The following is a 17,492-nucleotide window of genomic DNA, read 5'->3' as shown; positions in this document are numbered from 1 at the left end:
TGGCCAGTTCAAACCGTGCCTGTTGCCAGATGTCGCGCAGCGTCTCGTGATAAGACCGCACGGTGGGCAGGCGGCTATCAGGAGGTCCCTCCCACGCCGAAGTGCGGGGATGACGTCCATGGAGGCAAAAGAAGGGGGACATGCCGATGGCAGAATGTTTGCTGTTGTTGTACGCATACTCAGCCATCCATAGTACTTCGGACCATTCCTTCTCGACCGTAAGCAGCAAACAGCGAAGGTACTGTTCCATGGTGTGATTTGTTCGTTCGGCTTGACCATCGGTCTGGGGGTGGTACGCTGAGGAGAGGCGCACGTCCATCTCGAGTATCCTGCATACCTCTTTCCAAAAACGGGACACGAATTGCGATCCCCGATCCGTTATGACCACAGAAGGAATGCCATGGAGGCGAACCACCTCCTGTACGAAGATCAAGGCCAGTTCAGCCGCCGCGGGCAGTTTCGTCAAGGGAACGAAATGAGCCATCTTGGTGAGGTGGTCCACTATAGTGAGAACTGTGGTGTAACCGGTCTTGGTGAGCGGGAGCTCAACCACGAAATCCATGGAGATGGTATGCCATGGACAAGGAGGAACCGGAATGGGCTGCAAACGGCAGACAGGTGGTTCGGATCTGTTCTTGCCTAGCAGGCAAACAGCGCAGTCCTTCACGTGTTTCTTGGTATCGGCCACCATCGTTGGCCACCAAAACGTCCTTCGCACGAGATCGAGCGATTTGTGGTAACCAGGATGGCCGGAGAGGACATGATCATGACACGAGTAAAGGGCCTTCTTCTGTTCGGGTACCCCTGGAAGATGTGTTTGGTTGCCGAAGCGCAGTGAACCGCTCCCACTGGACCCGTCTTCTTCATCCCCTGTCGTGACAACGGAATAGGACCGTTTCCTGTCTAGTTCTGCCTGGCCAATGGAATCCATAGAAGCGACTACGCCCTGGAAGTGTTTCTCCGGCAAGATGGGGACTGGCTCGTTGTCTTCGGCGTCTTCCTCGGATTCGGCCAGCCGCGACAGCGCATCAGCCTTGGCGTTGTCTTTCCCTGGCCGGAACGTGATCACGAAGTCGTACTCGTTGAAGAATAGGGTCCATCGGAGCTGTCGGGCCGTGAGGGCACGTGCTGAACGTAGGAACTGCAAGTTTCTGTGGTCTGTGTAGATGGTCACCTTGTGTTTTGAGTCTTTCAGGAAGTGACGCCATTCCTCAAACGCGGTTTTGATGGCTAGGAGTTCCCGGTCAGACACGGTGTAGTTGCGTTCAGCAGGTTGGAGTTTCTTGGAGTAAAAAGCCACAGGATGCAGATGTCCCGTATCGATGTTTCGTTGTGATAGCACTCCGCCTATGGCGTCCCTAGAGGCGTCTGCCTCTACTATGAAGGGTTGCTCGGTGTCGGGGTGCACCAGGACTGGGGCTACGGTAAACCGTCTCTTTAGTTCTTGGAAGGCGTCGTCGGCATTTTGATCCCAACCAAAACGTACCCCCTTGCGCAACAAGCGCGTGATGGGGGCCACCATCTCTGAAAAGCCGGTGATGAAACGTCGGTAATAGTTGGAAAAACCGAGGAACCTCTGGACCCCTTTCACGGACTCCGGGGTAGGCCAAGACAGAATGGCTTCTACTTTTTTGTTGTCCATTTGAATGCCCGCCGGAGTGATGATGTTCCCCAGGAACTCAACAGATGTGACGTGAAATACGCTCTTCTCCAACTTCACGTACAGGCGGTGTTTTTCCAACTGTTTCAGAACGGAACGTACGTGTTGAACGTGCTCTCTGGTGGTCTGAGAGTAGATCAGGATGTCGTCTATGTAGACGATACAAAAGACGTCGATGAAGTCTCTCAATACTTCATCGATGAAGAACTGGAATGCGGCGGGGGCGTTGCAGAGTCCGAAAGGCATGACCTGGTATTCGAATAGGCCGAACTTTGTCCGGAAAGCGGTCTTCCATTCATCACCCTTCCGGACTCTAACAAGGTGGTATGCACCCCGTAGGTCCAGTTTCGTGTAGATGGAGGCTTTCTTGACTTGGTCCAAGAGAATTGGGATCAACGGAAGCGGGTACCGTTTTTTTATGGTGATGGTGTTCATGGCGCGAAAGTCTATGCAAGTCCTCAGATCCCCTTCCTTCTTTGACACGAAGAAAAGAGGAGAGGAAACCGGTGATCTAGAGTGACGAATGAACCCGTTGTCCAGGTATTCGTCCAGATACGAGCGAAGGTGGATGTTTTCTTTTTCCGTGAGTGAATAGATCCTGCTGCATGGCAACGTGGAGCCGGGAATCAGGTCAATGCGGCAGTCGAACGACCGGTGTGGCGGAAGAGTGTTGGCACCCTTCTTGTCGAACACTCCCGCTAGGTCCAGGTATTCTTTCGGTATGGTTCCTTGGGTAACCAGTCCCATGCCGACTACAGGCAACGAGTGTGCCTGTATGAAACGAGGGCCTGGCAGGTCGTCCTTAACGTAACAAGCGCTGCAGCAGTGTTCCGACTCAAGGTGGATGGTTCTGGTCACCCAATCTATGCGGGGATTGTGCTTCACCAACCACGGCAACCCCAAGATCACCTTGAATTGAGGGGCGTCGATAACGTCGAAACTGATGGACTCGGTGTGGTTGTTTGAGAAGGTCATCGTCATGTTCTCTGTTCGGTGTCTGATAGGTCCGGAAGTTAGGTCTGTTCCATCAACCGCCTTGACGGGTTCTGGTTGGGCCTTCGTTACTGTGTCGATGCCCAAGGCGCTGGAAAATGCGGTGTCTATGAAACAGCCCGTCGCCCCTGAATCCAACATGGCGGTTACCTCCCAGGTTCTTCCTGCCAGATTCCGTAAGGATACGGCCATGCCGACGTGATGACTTCCGTCGTATACCACAGGGATCGCAGATGTACAAGACGAATAACCCAGAGGACGGATCCCCATGTCTACTGGGTTGTCTCGTTTCCCGTCTTGTCGCCATTGCTGATGGGCAATGCGTATGGCCTTCTGCCTCGTGGTTTAGAGGGCTTAGCAGGGCATTCCCTCACGAAGTGTCCGCTTTTGCCGCAATATAGGCACTGGTTCTGCTTCCTCCTACTTTCCCTTTCTTGACTTGACAAGGGTCCTCTCAAACCCCCGATCTGCATGGGCTCCGACGCCTCTCCCTGGGGATTGGAGTCCTCTTTGGCTTTCTCAACGCCCTTGTCCCCGATAGGCAAGAGACGATTTTCGTTGCCTTTTCCCCTGTCGGTCCTTCTTTCCTGTAGACGGAAGTTCATTTTCACCACCATGTCGATGAAAGGACCTATAGCCTCGGGCGGAGCGGGATATTGCGAGATAAGGTCTTTCAGGTCATCCCGTAAACCCCGATAGAACACAGAGACCTTCTTATCCTCAGGCCAGTGGGCCTCGATGACAAGCCTGTTGAACATGGTGATGTAATGGAGCAGGTCCTGGTTGCCTTGTTTAAGGCCAAGCAGCTCGTTATCTGCGGCCTGCACGAAGGTATGGCGAGCGAACATACACCGCATAGCTTCCTTGAACGTAGGTAGGTGGTTAAGCATGGGATCGTCGTTCTCCACCAAGGGAATTGACCACTGAGCGGCATCTCCGCCCATATACGATAGTATGTAGGCTACCTTGGAAGCGTCGTCCGGAAAGGCCGCGATTCTTGCCATGAAATGCAGTTGGCATTGATGTATGAAAATCCCGTACTTCGTGCTATCACCATAGAAACGTTCCGGTGGGGCCAACTGCACAGGATGGGGAGTGACGACCTGGATGGCGGTGTCTTGGTTGGTGGCGGCGGAGGACCCCCCCAAAGGTGAACGTTGGAGGTCTCAACAGGCCGTCTTGTCTAACCCTAGGGCTGGGAGTAGTACCCCAGGGATTGGTGACCCCGGCTGCCATTTGACCCTGTAGGGCCGTTATATCATGGCGCAATGCAAGGTTCTCTGTCTGCATGGCAGTCAGCATGACTGCGATATCCTGCAGAGTGGCCTCCGGGTCGCCCATGTCGTCTGGGCGGAATAGATACCGTGGGCTTCGGATTCTGTCAGGTGCCCCACAAGTCTTACCTTGGCTTGTGACGCAATTCCGCAGAGACGACAAGAGCACCCGTCCCTGTACCCACCTGACCATCGTGGAAAGCGAAACTCAACAGGGATGAGATGGACGCAGGGATGGGAGCCAGGGTGAAGGGGTAGTGGATAGCGTAGAGCTGGCAGGGGCGTCTGGGTGTTAGCTGGAAACCAAAGGAGACAGGGCAGAAACAGAGTCAGACCCGGAAAGGAACCACCCCCCACATACACACACGGACTTTGTCACCCTCTGAAGACTCACCAATGCTTCCGGAAAGAAAGTCCCCAGATGAGAGCACCTCCGGATGTGAATTGCAATGGTAAGGCGCTCCTGCGCATTGCAGTCTAAATCCAAAACTAAAAGAAAGCGCTCCTGCGCGTTCACCCAAGCTAAAACAAAAGAGTGCGCTCCTGCGCAAGTAACAGTAACTGGAACCCAGTCACTTCCCCAGTTGCATCCCTTTGGCGCTCCTGCGCAGTGGGATACTGTAGAAATAAACACACAAAGCAACCAAAATCCTCTTAACACCCTCAATGCGCTCCTGCGCGATAAGGGTTAAGGCAAACAAAGAAAACGGCACGTTCCTGGAACCCCCAGGAGAAGGCACGAACAAGCGTCAGTGAGGGACGCGGACGTGAAGCAGGGTTGCGCTCCAGCGCGGTTAGTCTTCTCAGTCCAAGAAGAGCGAAAGGTATAAATCCTACGAGTGGCTGACGTGACAGCCAAGCAGCGCTCCAGCGCGGCTTGTCTCGGGCAAGGCGGGTCTCAGCAGCGGGATACCCAGCCTGGAATCCGGAATCCGAAGCACCCAGCCGGCGGGAAACGCGATGTTTATGCGTTTTCCCCCGGAAGTGCTTCTGTGCTCTGCTGCCCGGAAACTAGACCGGGTACTCTACTTCCGACCAGAAGTGAGTATTCCGGCCGCCCGTGTATGTGTGGGGAAATGGCCGGCCGCGGCAATGCCGCGAACCGTGACATCCACTTGACCCTTGCCCAGCGAAGCTTTTGGGTAAGTTGGCGGAAGTAATCAATCCACTGGCGAACCCTCTTCTGAATCTCTCGTTGAGGCAGGGAGTGGTTCCGCCAGTTTGGAAGCAGGCAATGGTCATCCCGCTGCTTAAAAAACCGGGTCTTGACCCGGGGGTCCCAGCCAACTATAGGCCGATTTCTCTGTTGCCGGCTCTCGTTAAGATTTTGGAGAAACATGTTCAGTCGGTGCTCTCTAATTTTTTGGAGACTCACGAGATCTTGCATGACTCCCAGTCTGGCTTCCGTTCAAATCGTAGCACCGAGACCGCGCTCCTTGAGGTTTCTGAAACTATCAAAGGGGTGTTGGACACCGGGGGCAAAGTCATGTTGGTGTTGTTGGACTTGTCGGCGGCTTTTGACACCGTCCCCCATGATGGCCTTCTCGCAAGACTCTATGAGATAGGTCTTCGGGGGACGGTGCTCAGCTGGTTTTCGTCCTTTCTAGCTGGCCGCCGGCAAACGGTCTGGACATCGCCTGACACCGCCGTGATGCCGCCTTTGGGAGTCGGGGTCCCTCAGGGCTCTATATTGAGCCCGACCCTCTTTAACATCTTTATGACCCCTTTGGCGGCGGTGGCGGAGTCGTTTGGTGCCCGGATCGTGTCGTATGCCGACGACACCCAGCTCCTCTTTTCTTGTGAGAGAGGGGCAGACTTTGACGGGGAGAGTATCCGGAATTGCCTTGGGGCTGTGTTCACATGGTTCCAACTGAACAGCCTCAAGTGCAATTCCGATAAATCCGAGGTACTCTTTTTCGGGTGCGATACGGAGCCTAGCTGGCAGGCCTGGTGGCCCATCGATATGTTCCCTCCGTCCGGTTCTTCCCCTATGGCTAAAAACTTGGGGGTTAAGATGGACAAGGGGCTGACGATGAAAGCCCAGATCCTTGGAGTGACCGGCACCTGCTTCGGTCTATTAAAGATGCTGCGGAGGTTTTTGCCTCTTTTGTCGGAGGAGCACAGGAGGCTGACTGTGCAGGCTCTGATAGGCTCCAGGTTGGATTATGCCAACATTCTTTACCTGGGCCTACCAGAGTACCTGTTGCAGCGGCTTCAAGTTGCGCAGAATGCGGCGGCCAGGGCCATTTTTGGTCTAAACAGACGTGTCAGCGTCTCGGGCTTATTGTTGACGTTGCACTGGCTACCCATCCGCAAACGGATCGCCTTTAAGGCTATGACTTTGGCCTACAAGGCTCTCCATGCTGTGGGAGCAAAGCATCTCCAAAAGAGACTGGCCTTTTACCATCCGGCTCGGTCTCTGAGGTCAGAATCTTTGCTCCTGGCGGTTGTCCCTCGAGTTAAGAGAGCGCGCCTGGGTGGCCGTTCCTTCAGCCTGCTGGCTCCACAGATGTGGAATTCGCTTCCGCTCCCACTTCGGGGGGTTACTAGTCTTCTTGACTTTAGGAGAGGTCTTAAAACCTGGTTGTTCACTCAGTAGACCTCCCTGCAGCCCCTTTTCTACCTGTTTGTTCTGTACTCTTTTTTTCATGTTATGTTATTGCGAATCAGTTCTCCTTACCTAAAGCGCCGGGACACTCTTTTTGAGTAACCGTAGCGCTATACAAAAGAATAAATAACATAACTTAACATAACATAACCATCTCTCCTGTAATTGTGGCTGCTGTCTTCAGAGGGGCGCTGGTCTTCTGGCTTCCATATCGATTATCCAGCTGGAAGAGCTTGCATTTCTCTTTTCTTCCGGCTGTCGTCTCTCGTTCCCTGACTCGCCTCCGATAGCGTTCAGCCCTTTAGTCTCAACCGATATTCCAGTCTGGCGGCTAAAGTCAGTCGGCGCCATTTTGTTCATCACTGCCACGCCTGCAACTCCGGGACTTTCCCCTTCAGTTCTTTTATCACCAGACAGCTTCCGCCGGGCTCCTCTAATTCTCCACGGTGTCTGGTTCAAGTTCCCGTAGTTCTCAGCTACGCTGGGGCTCTAAAAATGCCAGTGACAGCTACATGACGGTGGAGCCGGCACGGATCACGTTGGTCCAGCCAACTTGCTTAGCCACGCCCCTGTAACTCTTTTGATGGACAATGTCAAAGGCTTCATTTCATTCAGAAAAAGATGATCACGCCATCAGGCCCTGGCAAGGGTTTAAACGCACCACCAGAGTTAGGATGGAAGACCGCTCCTTTTCTAAATTGGCTGCTGTTCAGTGGAATGACCTCCCACTTGACTTACGATTGACAAATATCAGCTTTTCAGAAAGTAGCTAAAAATCTTCCTGTTTCCAAGATACTAAGTTGATTAGTCATTACTCAAGAATACCCCGCGCAGCAACCAAATACCCTTTTGCTTTATGCTCTCCTAGCGCCGTGATGTCCTTCGGGACGAATGTTGCGCTCTACAAATACAAATACAAATGTAAGAAGAAGGATGAATTTGATGAGTCTACTTTGAAATATTTCAGTAGCTAGAAACTACTGGACACTCAACACACTGTATTCATGACTTCTTGGTGAGCCAATCACAGTGCACCATGAAGGGTATAGGTACGTGGTTGGTAGCGTGGCTGGTAAAGAATTGTAAGTAGTCTATAGTTGCTAAGAGAAAACTTCCTGACCTCTTCTTCTATGTATGCTACCTAGTGCTACCTGTCTAATTGGCCTCTACCTTTGCACCACACCATCCATGGTTCCCCTTACCCATGCTGCTAACGTACCCCCATATGCCACTGTTTAGTAGAAGTCCCATTGGCATTATGAAGTAACTTTACATTAAAAAATACACAGTCACACCTTGCAGCTGATTAGAGCTAGAATTTGCTACGTATAAATATTGATTGTGATAGGTAACTGCTGCTGCAAGTCCCAATGCACACTCATATTGTGAGCTTTTTATGTGTCACAATAGAAAGATGGCACCAGAATGGGTATTCTCACTCCTTGCAACTCCTTGCAGGAAGAGGTGTGGCGCCACGGCTAGGGCGATTGACTCCGGAATCTGGGGATCACGGTTCGATCCCCGGCACGGTGGCAGATTAGCCCAGCACCATGTGACTCTGGGCAATAGCTTGCTTAATCTTCCCGATGGCCCCCAGCGCCTAGAGACCCTTACGGGTGAGTGTGCGCTTCACAAAAAATGTGGATGTGGATAACGCAATCGACAAAAGCTTTGTGACCTCTCCTGGACTTGCAAAGGGTTTCCTAAAACTACCAATGTTTACTGTCTCACCAGAACAGCCAGTAACTATTCACCAAGTGAAAGCTGCCCTTTCTGGACACCTTTCACTGTGCATATACAAACTCCTCGCTTTGAATAAAGTGGACAACCTTCCCAAGGACACCCGCAGACTCCCTTTTGCCACTGATGTCGCTTTCACTTTAATGCACTCAACTGATACAAGCATCATTATTATTGATGAGGGAGGCCATGTTTGTCCCAACACACGCCGCCATTTTGTCTTGAGCCCAATTCATAGAGCAGGAGTAGTGTGAAGGGCTGGTTGTAACGCAGCCCCACAAGATGATACATTAGCATAACAACAAAGACTCGCTCCTACATGTGCCTGCTATGTTTAATTACGAGAGCTGAACACTTACTGCAGTTGTACAGCTTGTTGACTTTCGCCACGTCCAGGTTACTGAGTCCATACTGCTGTCCAATTGCTACTGTGGGGTCCGGTTTTGGAATCATGCTTGGTTGCCCAGACGTGTTTGAAAATGCATATCTGCAGGAATCAATCAAAAGCTTGCATCACAAACTTAAATCTGTTTCATCTGGGAAGAGAGAAGCTGGATGTGAGAGGATGCTGCCAACTTTCGAACTGGGGAATCGGGTACGAGTCTTGGCAATGGCTTAGCATCCTGTGATTCTGGGAAAGTCACTTGATCTCCCTGTGCCTACAAAATGAATATTGTGTAATGTAACTCGTGCTCATCTAAAGTGCTTTATTTACTTTGGGTCGAGTTTGCACTACATAAAACTGCAGGGGAAAAAGTGAGACATTGAAGCACCTCATGGTAGTTATAGTTTAGAACTTGCACTTGTACACTTCTATGGACAGTGTTTCTGCCCACTGGATTACGATGTCTATTTCCAACAACCTTTCCGACTTGGCCTGTCCGACATGGAAAGGTTGTCGAAAAGTGACTTTAGGGGCTGGCCATGCAGCCTATGATTGATGGTCGAGGGGGTACATAAGGCGCCCCCCTGAAAAACCCTGCACTGTGTGGCAGGCACCCTGCCACAGGGTGCAGGGTTTTCCGCAAACACCCCATTTCCCTATAAGAGCTTGTGTTATGACGGGTTCTCTGAGTAACACGGGCTAACATAGGAAACAATGGGAATCCGACCGAACAGTGTTTGGTTGCATTGCAATCCATGGATTGGAACCACCGACCGTGAGTAGGTTGGTTCAGAGTCTGTGTTTGGAGGAGGCTTTCGGCCAGACATCATAATCGACCCCTTAGAGTCTAATGGTATCTTTTGTTTTACTTGGAATAATTATGTAAGGCACAGTTGATTATGGATTTTAGCTTGCTAGGAGCTGGGGGCAGAATTTGCTTATGAGCTCCACTGATAAAAGCTAGTTTTCATAACCTGACATCTCTTCTCATGCACATTCACACCCCCACCCCATGAGCTGCGCCTTACCTGTCATAGTGCATCACTGACACATAGTCATAAGGAAGGTCTGAGGTATTGCCATCATCTTTCGCAAAATTGCTCCAGTCACCTGATTGGGTGAAACAAAAAATTAGCCATCAGTAAAGTAAAACTTTATTATAACACTGCCCAATGAATAGGAGGCCCTCTTATAACTAAAGGCTCCCCGTTTGTCAGAGGGTGAGAGAAGGTAAGAACTATTACACATATTTTTCACCCCATGAGTCTTGAAGCAGGGATTTGCTTGTCTTATTTCATGCAACATTGTTTGTGTTTTGTGAGAGTTCAATACTTGTGTTGCAGATTGGCATCAGATGGCACTGAAGCCACTACAGGTCACTAGCTGGTTTGTCCTGGTTCCAATATAGTTTAAATGTCTGCAGCCATGTAATCTTCTTACTGTTTTAACACAAAAAGCAGAATAGCGAATATAGCATGTTACAACGCATGCTAATACATCGCGTTCTATTACAACACAGTTGTTACAACAACTGCGCTGTTAGAATGCAATATCTTTACATCGCAAGTCATTAGATGGACTTGCTGTAGGGGGCACTCTGGATTTAGGAATTGTATCATTTACTATTCCAACTCCAGCCTGCGCAACAGTAGGGAAGGTGTTGGAATAGTCAATTATAATTAAAGACTGTGACCCAATTTAATGCTCAATTAACATTTTTAATTTTTTTAAAGTTTTCATAAACTACAGAGCTATTGACCGCACATACTTTAACATCAGACTGAAATTTAACTAAGAACACAGCTTTCTACGAAGTATTAGTTTTAAAACACATATCATATATGCAGATGCCCATAGTGGACTTACACTGGATGAGTGAATGTCTGTTTATTAGTACAATTGCTCCAAATTAAATGTGACATTAGGACACTTCCAATGCCATGACTAAAGCATATATATTATGCCTAGATTACATTCTACCAGTCATAAAACAAAATGTTAATACACAGTCGTCATCGATATTACACTCGCTGCTACATATAAGTCATAATTGTACCTGCAATGCAAGACGGGTCATTACTCATCCATCAATGGAATACTTCCTGAATCTTTTGACATGTAGATATGTTTGACATATACATTATTTGATATAACTCTCATTGAAACTTCACACTGTCAGGTTGACTATAACAATGCTGGATTACATGCTTAAGGACAAGAACTTTCTTTTCAATGGAACTTGGCATGTCTTCTCCTGGCAAGATGGAGGTCTTTCGGCCTGATAGCAATGTAAGTTCATCACTTTTACCTCCACAAGAGCTGTATTTCTGCTGTGAAAACAGCCATATGTTTTACCTGTTTGAATAACAAAATGGACAGAAGATATGCCCGCGAATATTAGATTCGAACTGGTATTACTTGATCAATGCCCATGGACAAATCATGAGTATGATACATACATTACGAATGGTTTACATTAACTTGGACTTGTAGACCTTGAAAACAGGAGGCTCAACAGGAAACGAAGGGTCGATTCACAGAATGAACTTAAGATTCAATCCTAAACTTACTACTATTTTGGCATTCACAGAATGCACTTACTACTTTTGGCATTCACAGAATAAACGTACTACTTTTGGCATTCACTGAATGAACTTACTACTTTTGGCATTCACAGAATGCACTTACTACTTTTGGTATTCATAGAATGAACTTACTACTTTTGGTATTTACAGAGGTTAGGATTTTGTCTTAAGTTTGTCTTAAGTCTGTCTTAGTGGAGTGGTGTGGCTCACTGGCTAGAGGCGGCAGACCCGGCAGATCCGGAAGCAGAGGACGGCCCGGGACCAGGGTTCAATTCCCGACGCGGCAGGGTCATGGACCAGGGTCAGCGGACTCGTTAATTCTCGCCTCGGTGCCTACTCTAACCAGGGTTCACACTCGGCAACTCTGGGCATTAGCTTGCCTCATCTCTACAACGGCCCCCCACATTCGCCGGGAATTCCTGGTTTCACCTTGGAGATACCCAGTAGGGACCATCTCAGAGGGAAAGCCAGGATGGGTTCCCCAGCGGTCGACAGCGCGGAGATACCCCATGTAGGGTGATTCATGCGCTTTACAAGATATCATTACATTACATTACATTAAGTCTGTCTTAAGTTTAGCTTAAGACAAAATCCTAACTTCTGTGAATACCAAAAGTAGTAAGTTTAGGATTCAGTCTTAAGTTCATTCTTTGAATCGGGCCCAATAATAACTCTGTCATCCATATCTGATAAATGGTTAATGGATGAATCATTGCAGAAGTGTCAAAGCGGTGCACAGTGCAAAAAGTGTGAGTGCCAGCGTAAAACATATAAGCAGATTTAATGAAAATATGATTTGAAATAGACATCCATTCCATGAACTTGGTAGAGATCTGTACTAAACTAAGAAGTAAAGAGAGTCAGATCCAGCAAGAATAGGGGAATTCGAGAGAAGTGATTTAGTATAAAAAAGACAAATGCCTGAAAGTAGGGAAGGCAAAGGACAAGACAGAATTTGTGGACTGGAATAGGTTGGGATCGAGACCAATGAGCTACACAGCATAATACTGCCAGGACAAAACGAAACAGAGAAGATATGAACTGAAAACTAACCAATAAGAAGGCAGGATGATAGTATCAACAGGAACAGAATTGACAAACTATTATGAATGATATTGTGTATGCTCTATGGGACATCATCTCTCTGTGAGAGGGGAAGGGCAACGAGCAGGTACTCTCTGGGAATAAAGCCAACAGCTCTGGGTGAGTCTCTGCGCAGAAGGCTCCAAACCTTGGAATCTGACTGGCACCCTTGTGGTAATAATCAATATACCAATACAACCATAGGAGAGGAAAAAAGGGAATAGGGCAAGGGACACCGACGACAGGACGTGGACTTAGGGGAAAAGACTGACCAGAGATAGGACCGAATTCAAACTCTGCAGAAACATGAACAGAGAAAGGGAAGCTATAAAATAACAGGCACAGAACCGCAAAAAAAGAGGAAAGAGAACCAGAATCCGAAACTCAGAGTCTGTACACCAACAATGGCCTGATAGATAATAGAGAAAAGATCACCTGATATGTGAGGTGTATTCTTTGGTTTGTAGAAAGTATATTCGTCACTGTGAGGGAGAGAAAAAAGGACACAGACTAATACATGGATAATGACCACTTCCATAGGAATCAAGCATCATGTTATATTGCACATTGAGCTAATGAGCAAGTGTGAAATTCACCCATTGATCTCATCGATATTACAATATGTTATGTTATGTTATGTTATTGGTTTTTATACCGCGCACAGCTGCCCCAGCAAAGGGGCGTCCTGGCGCCAGGAAAGGTAAACACAACATCACAAAGCGCGGCAAAGTCAGGAAAATTAGTTAAAAAGAAAAGTTTTGATGGCACGTCTGAATAGCAGTAAATCCTCCATAGCTCGGATTTCACTGGGAAGAGAGTTCCACAATTTGGCCGCCACTACCCGGAAGGAGCGGCCACCCATCCTGCTCAGCAGAAAGCGTGGAACAACAGACAAATTCTGACCCATCGATCTTAAGGATCAAGAAGGAACATATGGGGTCAGTAAATTCATCAAAATCGGTGGAGCCATACCTTTCAAAATTTTAAAAGCTAGGCAAAGCACCTTAAACTCGATCCGACGAGCGACAGGCAGCCAATGGAGCGATTGCAATGCTCTGGACGTCGAGCAACGACGGGGCAATCCCAGTACCGCTCTTGCGGCCGCGTTCTGCACTCGTTGCAGCCGCATGAGTTCTGCCTTGTTCGCACCTGCAAGTAAGACACTGGCATAGTCTATCCTGGATAGGATCGAAGCCTGGACTACAAGCTGTCTAGTGGGGGCATCAAAGAATTTGAGCACCGGCCTGATACCCCTGATTATGCCAAAACAGGAGGCAGCCACCCTCTTAGTTTGGCAGATGAAGCTCAATGTAGGGTCCAGCCATACCCCGAGGTTTTTTATCTCTATGGCAGGAGAAGGTATCATTCCTAACTCAGGGGGCCACCAGTTGTCGTTCCACCATCCAGGTTGCTTTCCCACCACCATCACCTCGGTCTTCTTTGTGTTCAATTGGAGACAATTTAGGTTCATCCAATTGGCCACCGCACGTAGCCCCTCACAAAAGTTGAGGGCGTCCACAGCTGAGTCCCCACTTAGTGTGACCGCCAGCTGCGTGTCATCCGCATAGGACACCATTGTCAGGCCCCAGCGTTTGACAACCGCAGCCAGCGGACTCACATATAAGTTCAAAAGAGTGGGGCTCAAAGATGAACCCTGTGGGACTCCCAAGGTGAGCGGGTGGGAGGTGGATTTGCCAGGTGGTATCGCAACCTGAAAGGATCTGTTGGTAAGGAAGGAGCGGAACCACCCTAGCGCCGTGCCCCTAACCCCAGCTTCCGCTAGCCTCCGCAATAGGATCTCGTGGGACACCGTATCGAAGGCGGCACTCAGGTCTAACAACAAGAGTGCCGCTGTTCGTCCGGTGTCCAGCACGGAGCGCAGATGTTCAACCATGTATAACAAGGCAGTCTCCGTGCTGTGGCCTGCACGAAATCCATTTTGCGTGGGATCCAAGATGTTAGCTTTGGCAAGATGGTCGGCCAGGATCCTATTCACGTGGGCTTCGGTGATTTTAGCAGGCCACGGCAGCAGTGAGATGGGGCGATAGTTCTCGGGTTTTACAGGATCTAGGGTAGGCTTTTTTAGGATGGGAGTAACTACCGCTTGCTTCCACTTGGTGGGCACCATCCCTGAGGTCAAAGACGTGTTAATAAGGGCCAGCAAGGGAGAACGACATATCTCCTGCATGTTTTTGAACTGAGTCGGTATGAGAGGGTCTGCTGGAGAGCCAGATTTAATTTTATGGCTCAATAGATCGAAACCCTCCTCAGAAAGGGGGGCCAGCAAATCCAAAGTCGGAGCATTGCCCTTTAAACCGACGTCCAAGTCCAATTGATGCACGGCAGTTGGAAAGGTGCGATAGATTGTATGCACCTTTTGGACAAAGAAAGAGGCCAGACACTCGCAATGAGAGTCTGTACAGATTTCTGCAGCAGAGGCCCTCTTAGTCGTCAGCTCTTTTAGGACCTTAAAGATAAGTTTAGAGGGGTTAGGGCTGTTCCGGAACTCCTGCGCATAATATGCAGCACGCGTACGGCAGACCGCTCTATGATATGCCTTGGACAAAGTGAGATAGCAGGATTTGCGCACGGGATCATAGGCTTTCCTCCATTGCCTTTCCGCTTGCCTGCACTCTCTCTTGAGAGACGCCAAGGTCTCATCATACCACGGGCTATGAGCCTTAGTACGGCACTTGGAGCGAACCAAGGGGATAAGGGAATCTAGGGCCGTTTCAATCCAAGCGCAGAAAGAGTCGTACCCTCCGTCGACATCCGAGAAGATAGGTAGGGGAGTCTTTCCAAGTAGAGAGTGAAAATCTTCTAGTTTTAGTTTGCTCCACTGGCGAGAGAAAGAGGTTTTGTTCTGTGCCACAAATATAGGGTCTGCCACAGGAATAGCTGCCTTCACCACCAACATATGAGACATACTAGTATATCGTTCAATAACTCCTTCTTACCATGATAGTAGGAGTAGAAGGCTCCACCCCGCCTGGCAACGGCTCAGGGGTCGAGGGAAGCACCGCACTAATATAGAAAGCAAAAAACAAACATGCTCGTATGTTAATGCCTCTCGGTCTTATATGGATATTAGAACACATAACAGGTATCATGGCTGGTATATTATGGCCATATGAGAGGTTTCTTTGCAGCACAGTATCGATTGTCTATTAGGAATGGGGATTTTGTCTTTCTAGTAAAGAAGACATTAAGCTAGTCGATGGTATGTTCGTTGAGAACGGGGTTTGTCTCCAGAGGAGAGAAAGAGCAGCGTCTCTGATGTTACATGGCGCTTTCGACTATTAAGGAGCAAGTGTCAGTCTTGCGAGTCTAATAATATGCAATTCCATCTACCATACGCAATAAAATAAGAGCGCCAGCATTGTACTAAAAGGACGTAGTTCTCGTGTGCAGCTTACCTCTCCGTCGGTACTCCGTTGCCTCCATCTGATCCAGTTGGGGAGGTATCGGAGCCGGGGGGAGAGATGCCTTTAAGATGTCCAACAATTGGACGCACGCGGTCACCTGATTGTCTAAACCAATGGGAGTGCAGTTGGTATAAGGTGGCTGAGTAGACGTTTGAACCGCCTTCTCAATAGGCGGATTATTCATCACGTGTTCTGTGATGCTCGTGCCATATTGGACCATTGGGCTGTTGCTATTGCTGCTAAGCAACGAAGCAGGATTTCGTGTTTACAACCACGATTCAGATAGAATCAAACCAGGAGCGACCCTCGGAGTAAACATCAAATGGACGCTGGCGGTCACTCAGAGCATAATTAGGATGAGTTGGCCGGGTGTGTGGGAAAACCGCCATGGTCATCACGTGATCAATGTAAACAGTTCCTTCTTGCATCAGCATTTTGTTGATATACATGCTGAGCAATAATATGAAATGCCTCATGGTGTAAGCGTAGGCACTTGATGAAAGCTAGTCAAGAGGAATCTTGATGTATGAACTCAATGAAAGGCTATTCATTAAAGGCTTCGCGCATGTCATCAGTATGCAAATCCTTTTCCTTCGGTTCTTACAGAGAGTACTTTAGATACAGCCTATTGCTGATGCCTCTCGATGTTTCTAAGGCAGACTTTCAGAGTGAGTGATTTGGTTGTCCCAACCTATAGACCTCTATACAATTATACTGAGAGGTGAGTAAGAGGAGTGGTTGGTGTGTAGAGTTTACAGAGTGGACCAAGGAATGTCGTCATTCAAACCATTTTTGTTAGTCTTCAGTTTGAACACCCACTTCTGTTCTTTACGGAGCAGAAGATTGGTGAAGTCTGTTACATGGGGAGGAATGTAAGGTTGTTCAAGCACTGTCCAAGTGAAGGCAGTAGGGTCATGCTTTTTGTCCAGAAAGAAGCACTCACTGAAGGGTGGGTCACTCGGAAGAAGCAGCCTTTCAGATTACAGAGCATCCAGTTATGCCTTATTTTTATTGCCTTCCTAAGGTACACAAGACACAAAGGCCACCACCAGGTCACCCCATAATTTCGGGCATTGGTTCTATACTAGAACCTCTTTCCACCTTTGTCGATCATTTCCTGCGCCCTATGGTGCAGGAAATGCCTACATATCTTAAGGACACAACAGATGTGCTACGCATCCTTCCGGACATAGAATTTGATGCAATCAATGACCATCTAGTATCTCTCGATGTAGAATCACTTTATACATCCATACCACAAGATGAGACTCTGGATGTCATCTTTGCTCTCTTGTCGGCTCGTGATCTAGACAGCATCACTCCTGTGAGCTTCATCATGGCCTGTGCCACTCTGGCCATGAAGATAAATTTCTTCAAATTCGAAGAGACTATCTATTTACAAACTTCCGGAACAAGCATGGGAAGCATTTTTGCTCCCAGCTTGGCTAATTTGTATGTACACAACTTCGAACAAGAGCATGTCCTTATTGATACCAATCCATTCGTTACCTGTATAAGGTTATGGAAACGGTATATTGATGATATACTAGTTGTGTGGCGAGGAACTCACGAAACTCTGATGTCTTTTCTTGACTGGCTTAACAACAGGAACAACTTTCTTCGCTTCACAATAGAGGCAAGCAAAACTGAGATTGCCTTTCTAGACCTAAGGATTTTTGTCACACCCAATGGCCTGCAATCAGAATTATACAGAAAGCCAATGGCAAAGAATTCCTTGC

General features: G+C 48.5%; 1 protein-coding gene across 1 annotated transcript in view; it reads right to left on the bottom strand.

The window, feature by feature from the left end:
- LOC147729340 (astacin-like metalloendopeptidase) overlaps positions 1-17,492 on the bottom strand; it is a 173,144-nt gene that overhangs the window by 49,460 nt on the left and 106,192 nt on the right. The window contains exons 8-9 of the mRNA XM_086959830.1: positions 9,689-9,770; positions 8,635-8,762 (exon numbers count right to left, since the gene is read on the bottom strand). Of these exons, the coding sequence (XP_086815956.1) occupies positions 8,635-8,762; positions 9,689-9,770 (210 nt within the window). The remainder of the gene's footprint in view (positions 1-8,634; positions 8,763-9,688; positions 9,771-17,492) is intronic.

The sequence above is a fragment of the Lissotriton vulgaris genome, chromosome 2_2 (genome assembly GCF_964263255.1).
Source record: "Lissotriton vulgaris chromosome 2_2, aLisVul1.2, whole genome shotgun sequence".
In the NCBI taxonomy this organism is placed as follows: domain Eukaryota; kingdom Metazoa; phylum Chordata; class Amphibia; order Caudata; family Salamandridae; genus Lissotriton; species Lissotriton vulgaris.
Note: the sequence above shows the minus strand (reverse complement) of the source record. Positions and strands in the feature narration are given on the sequence as shown.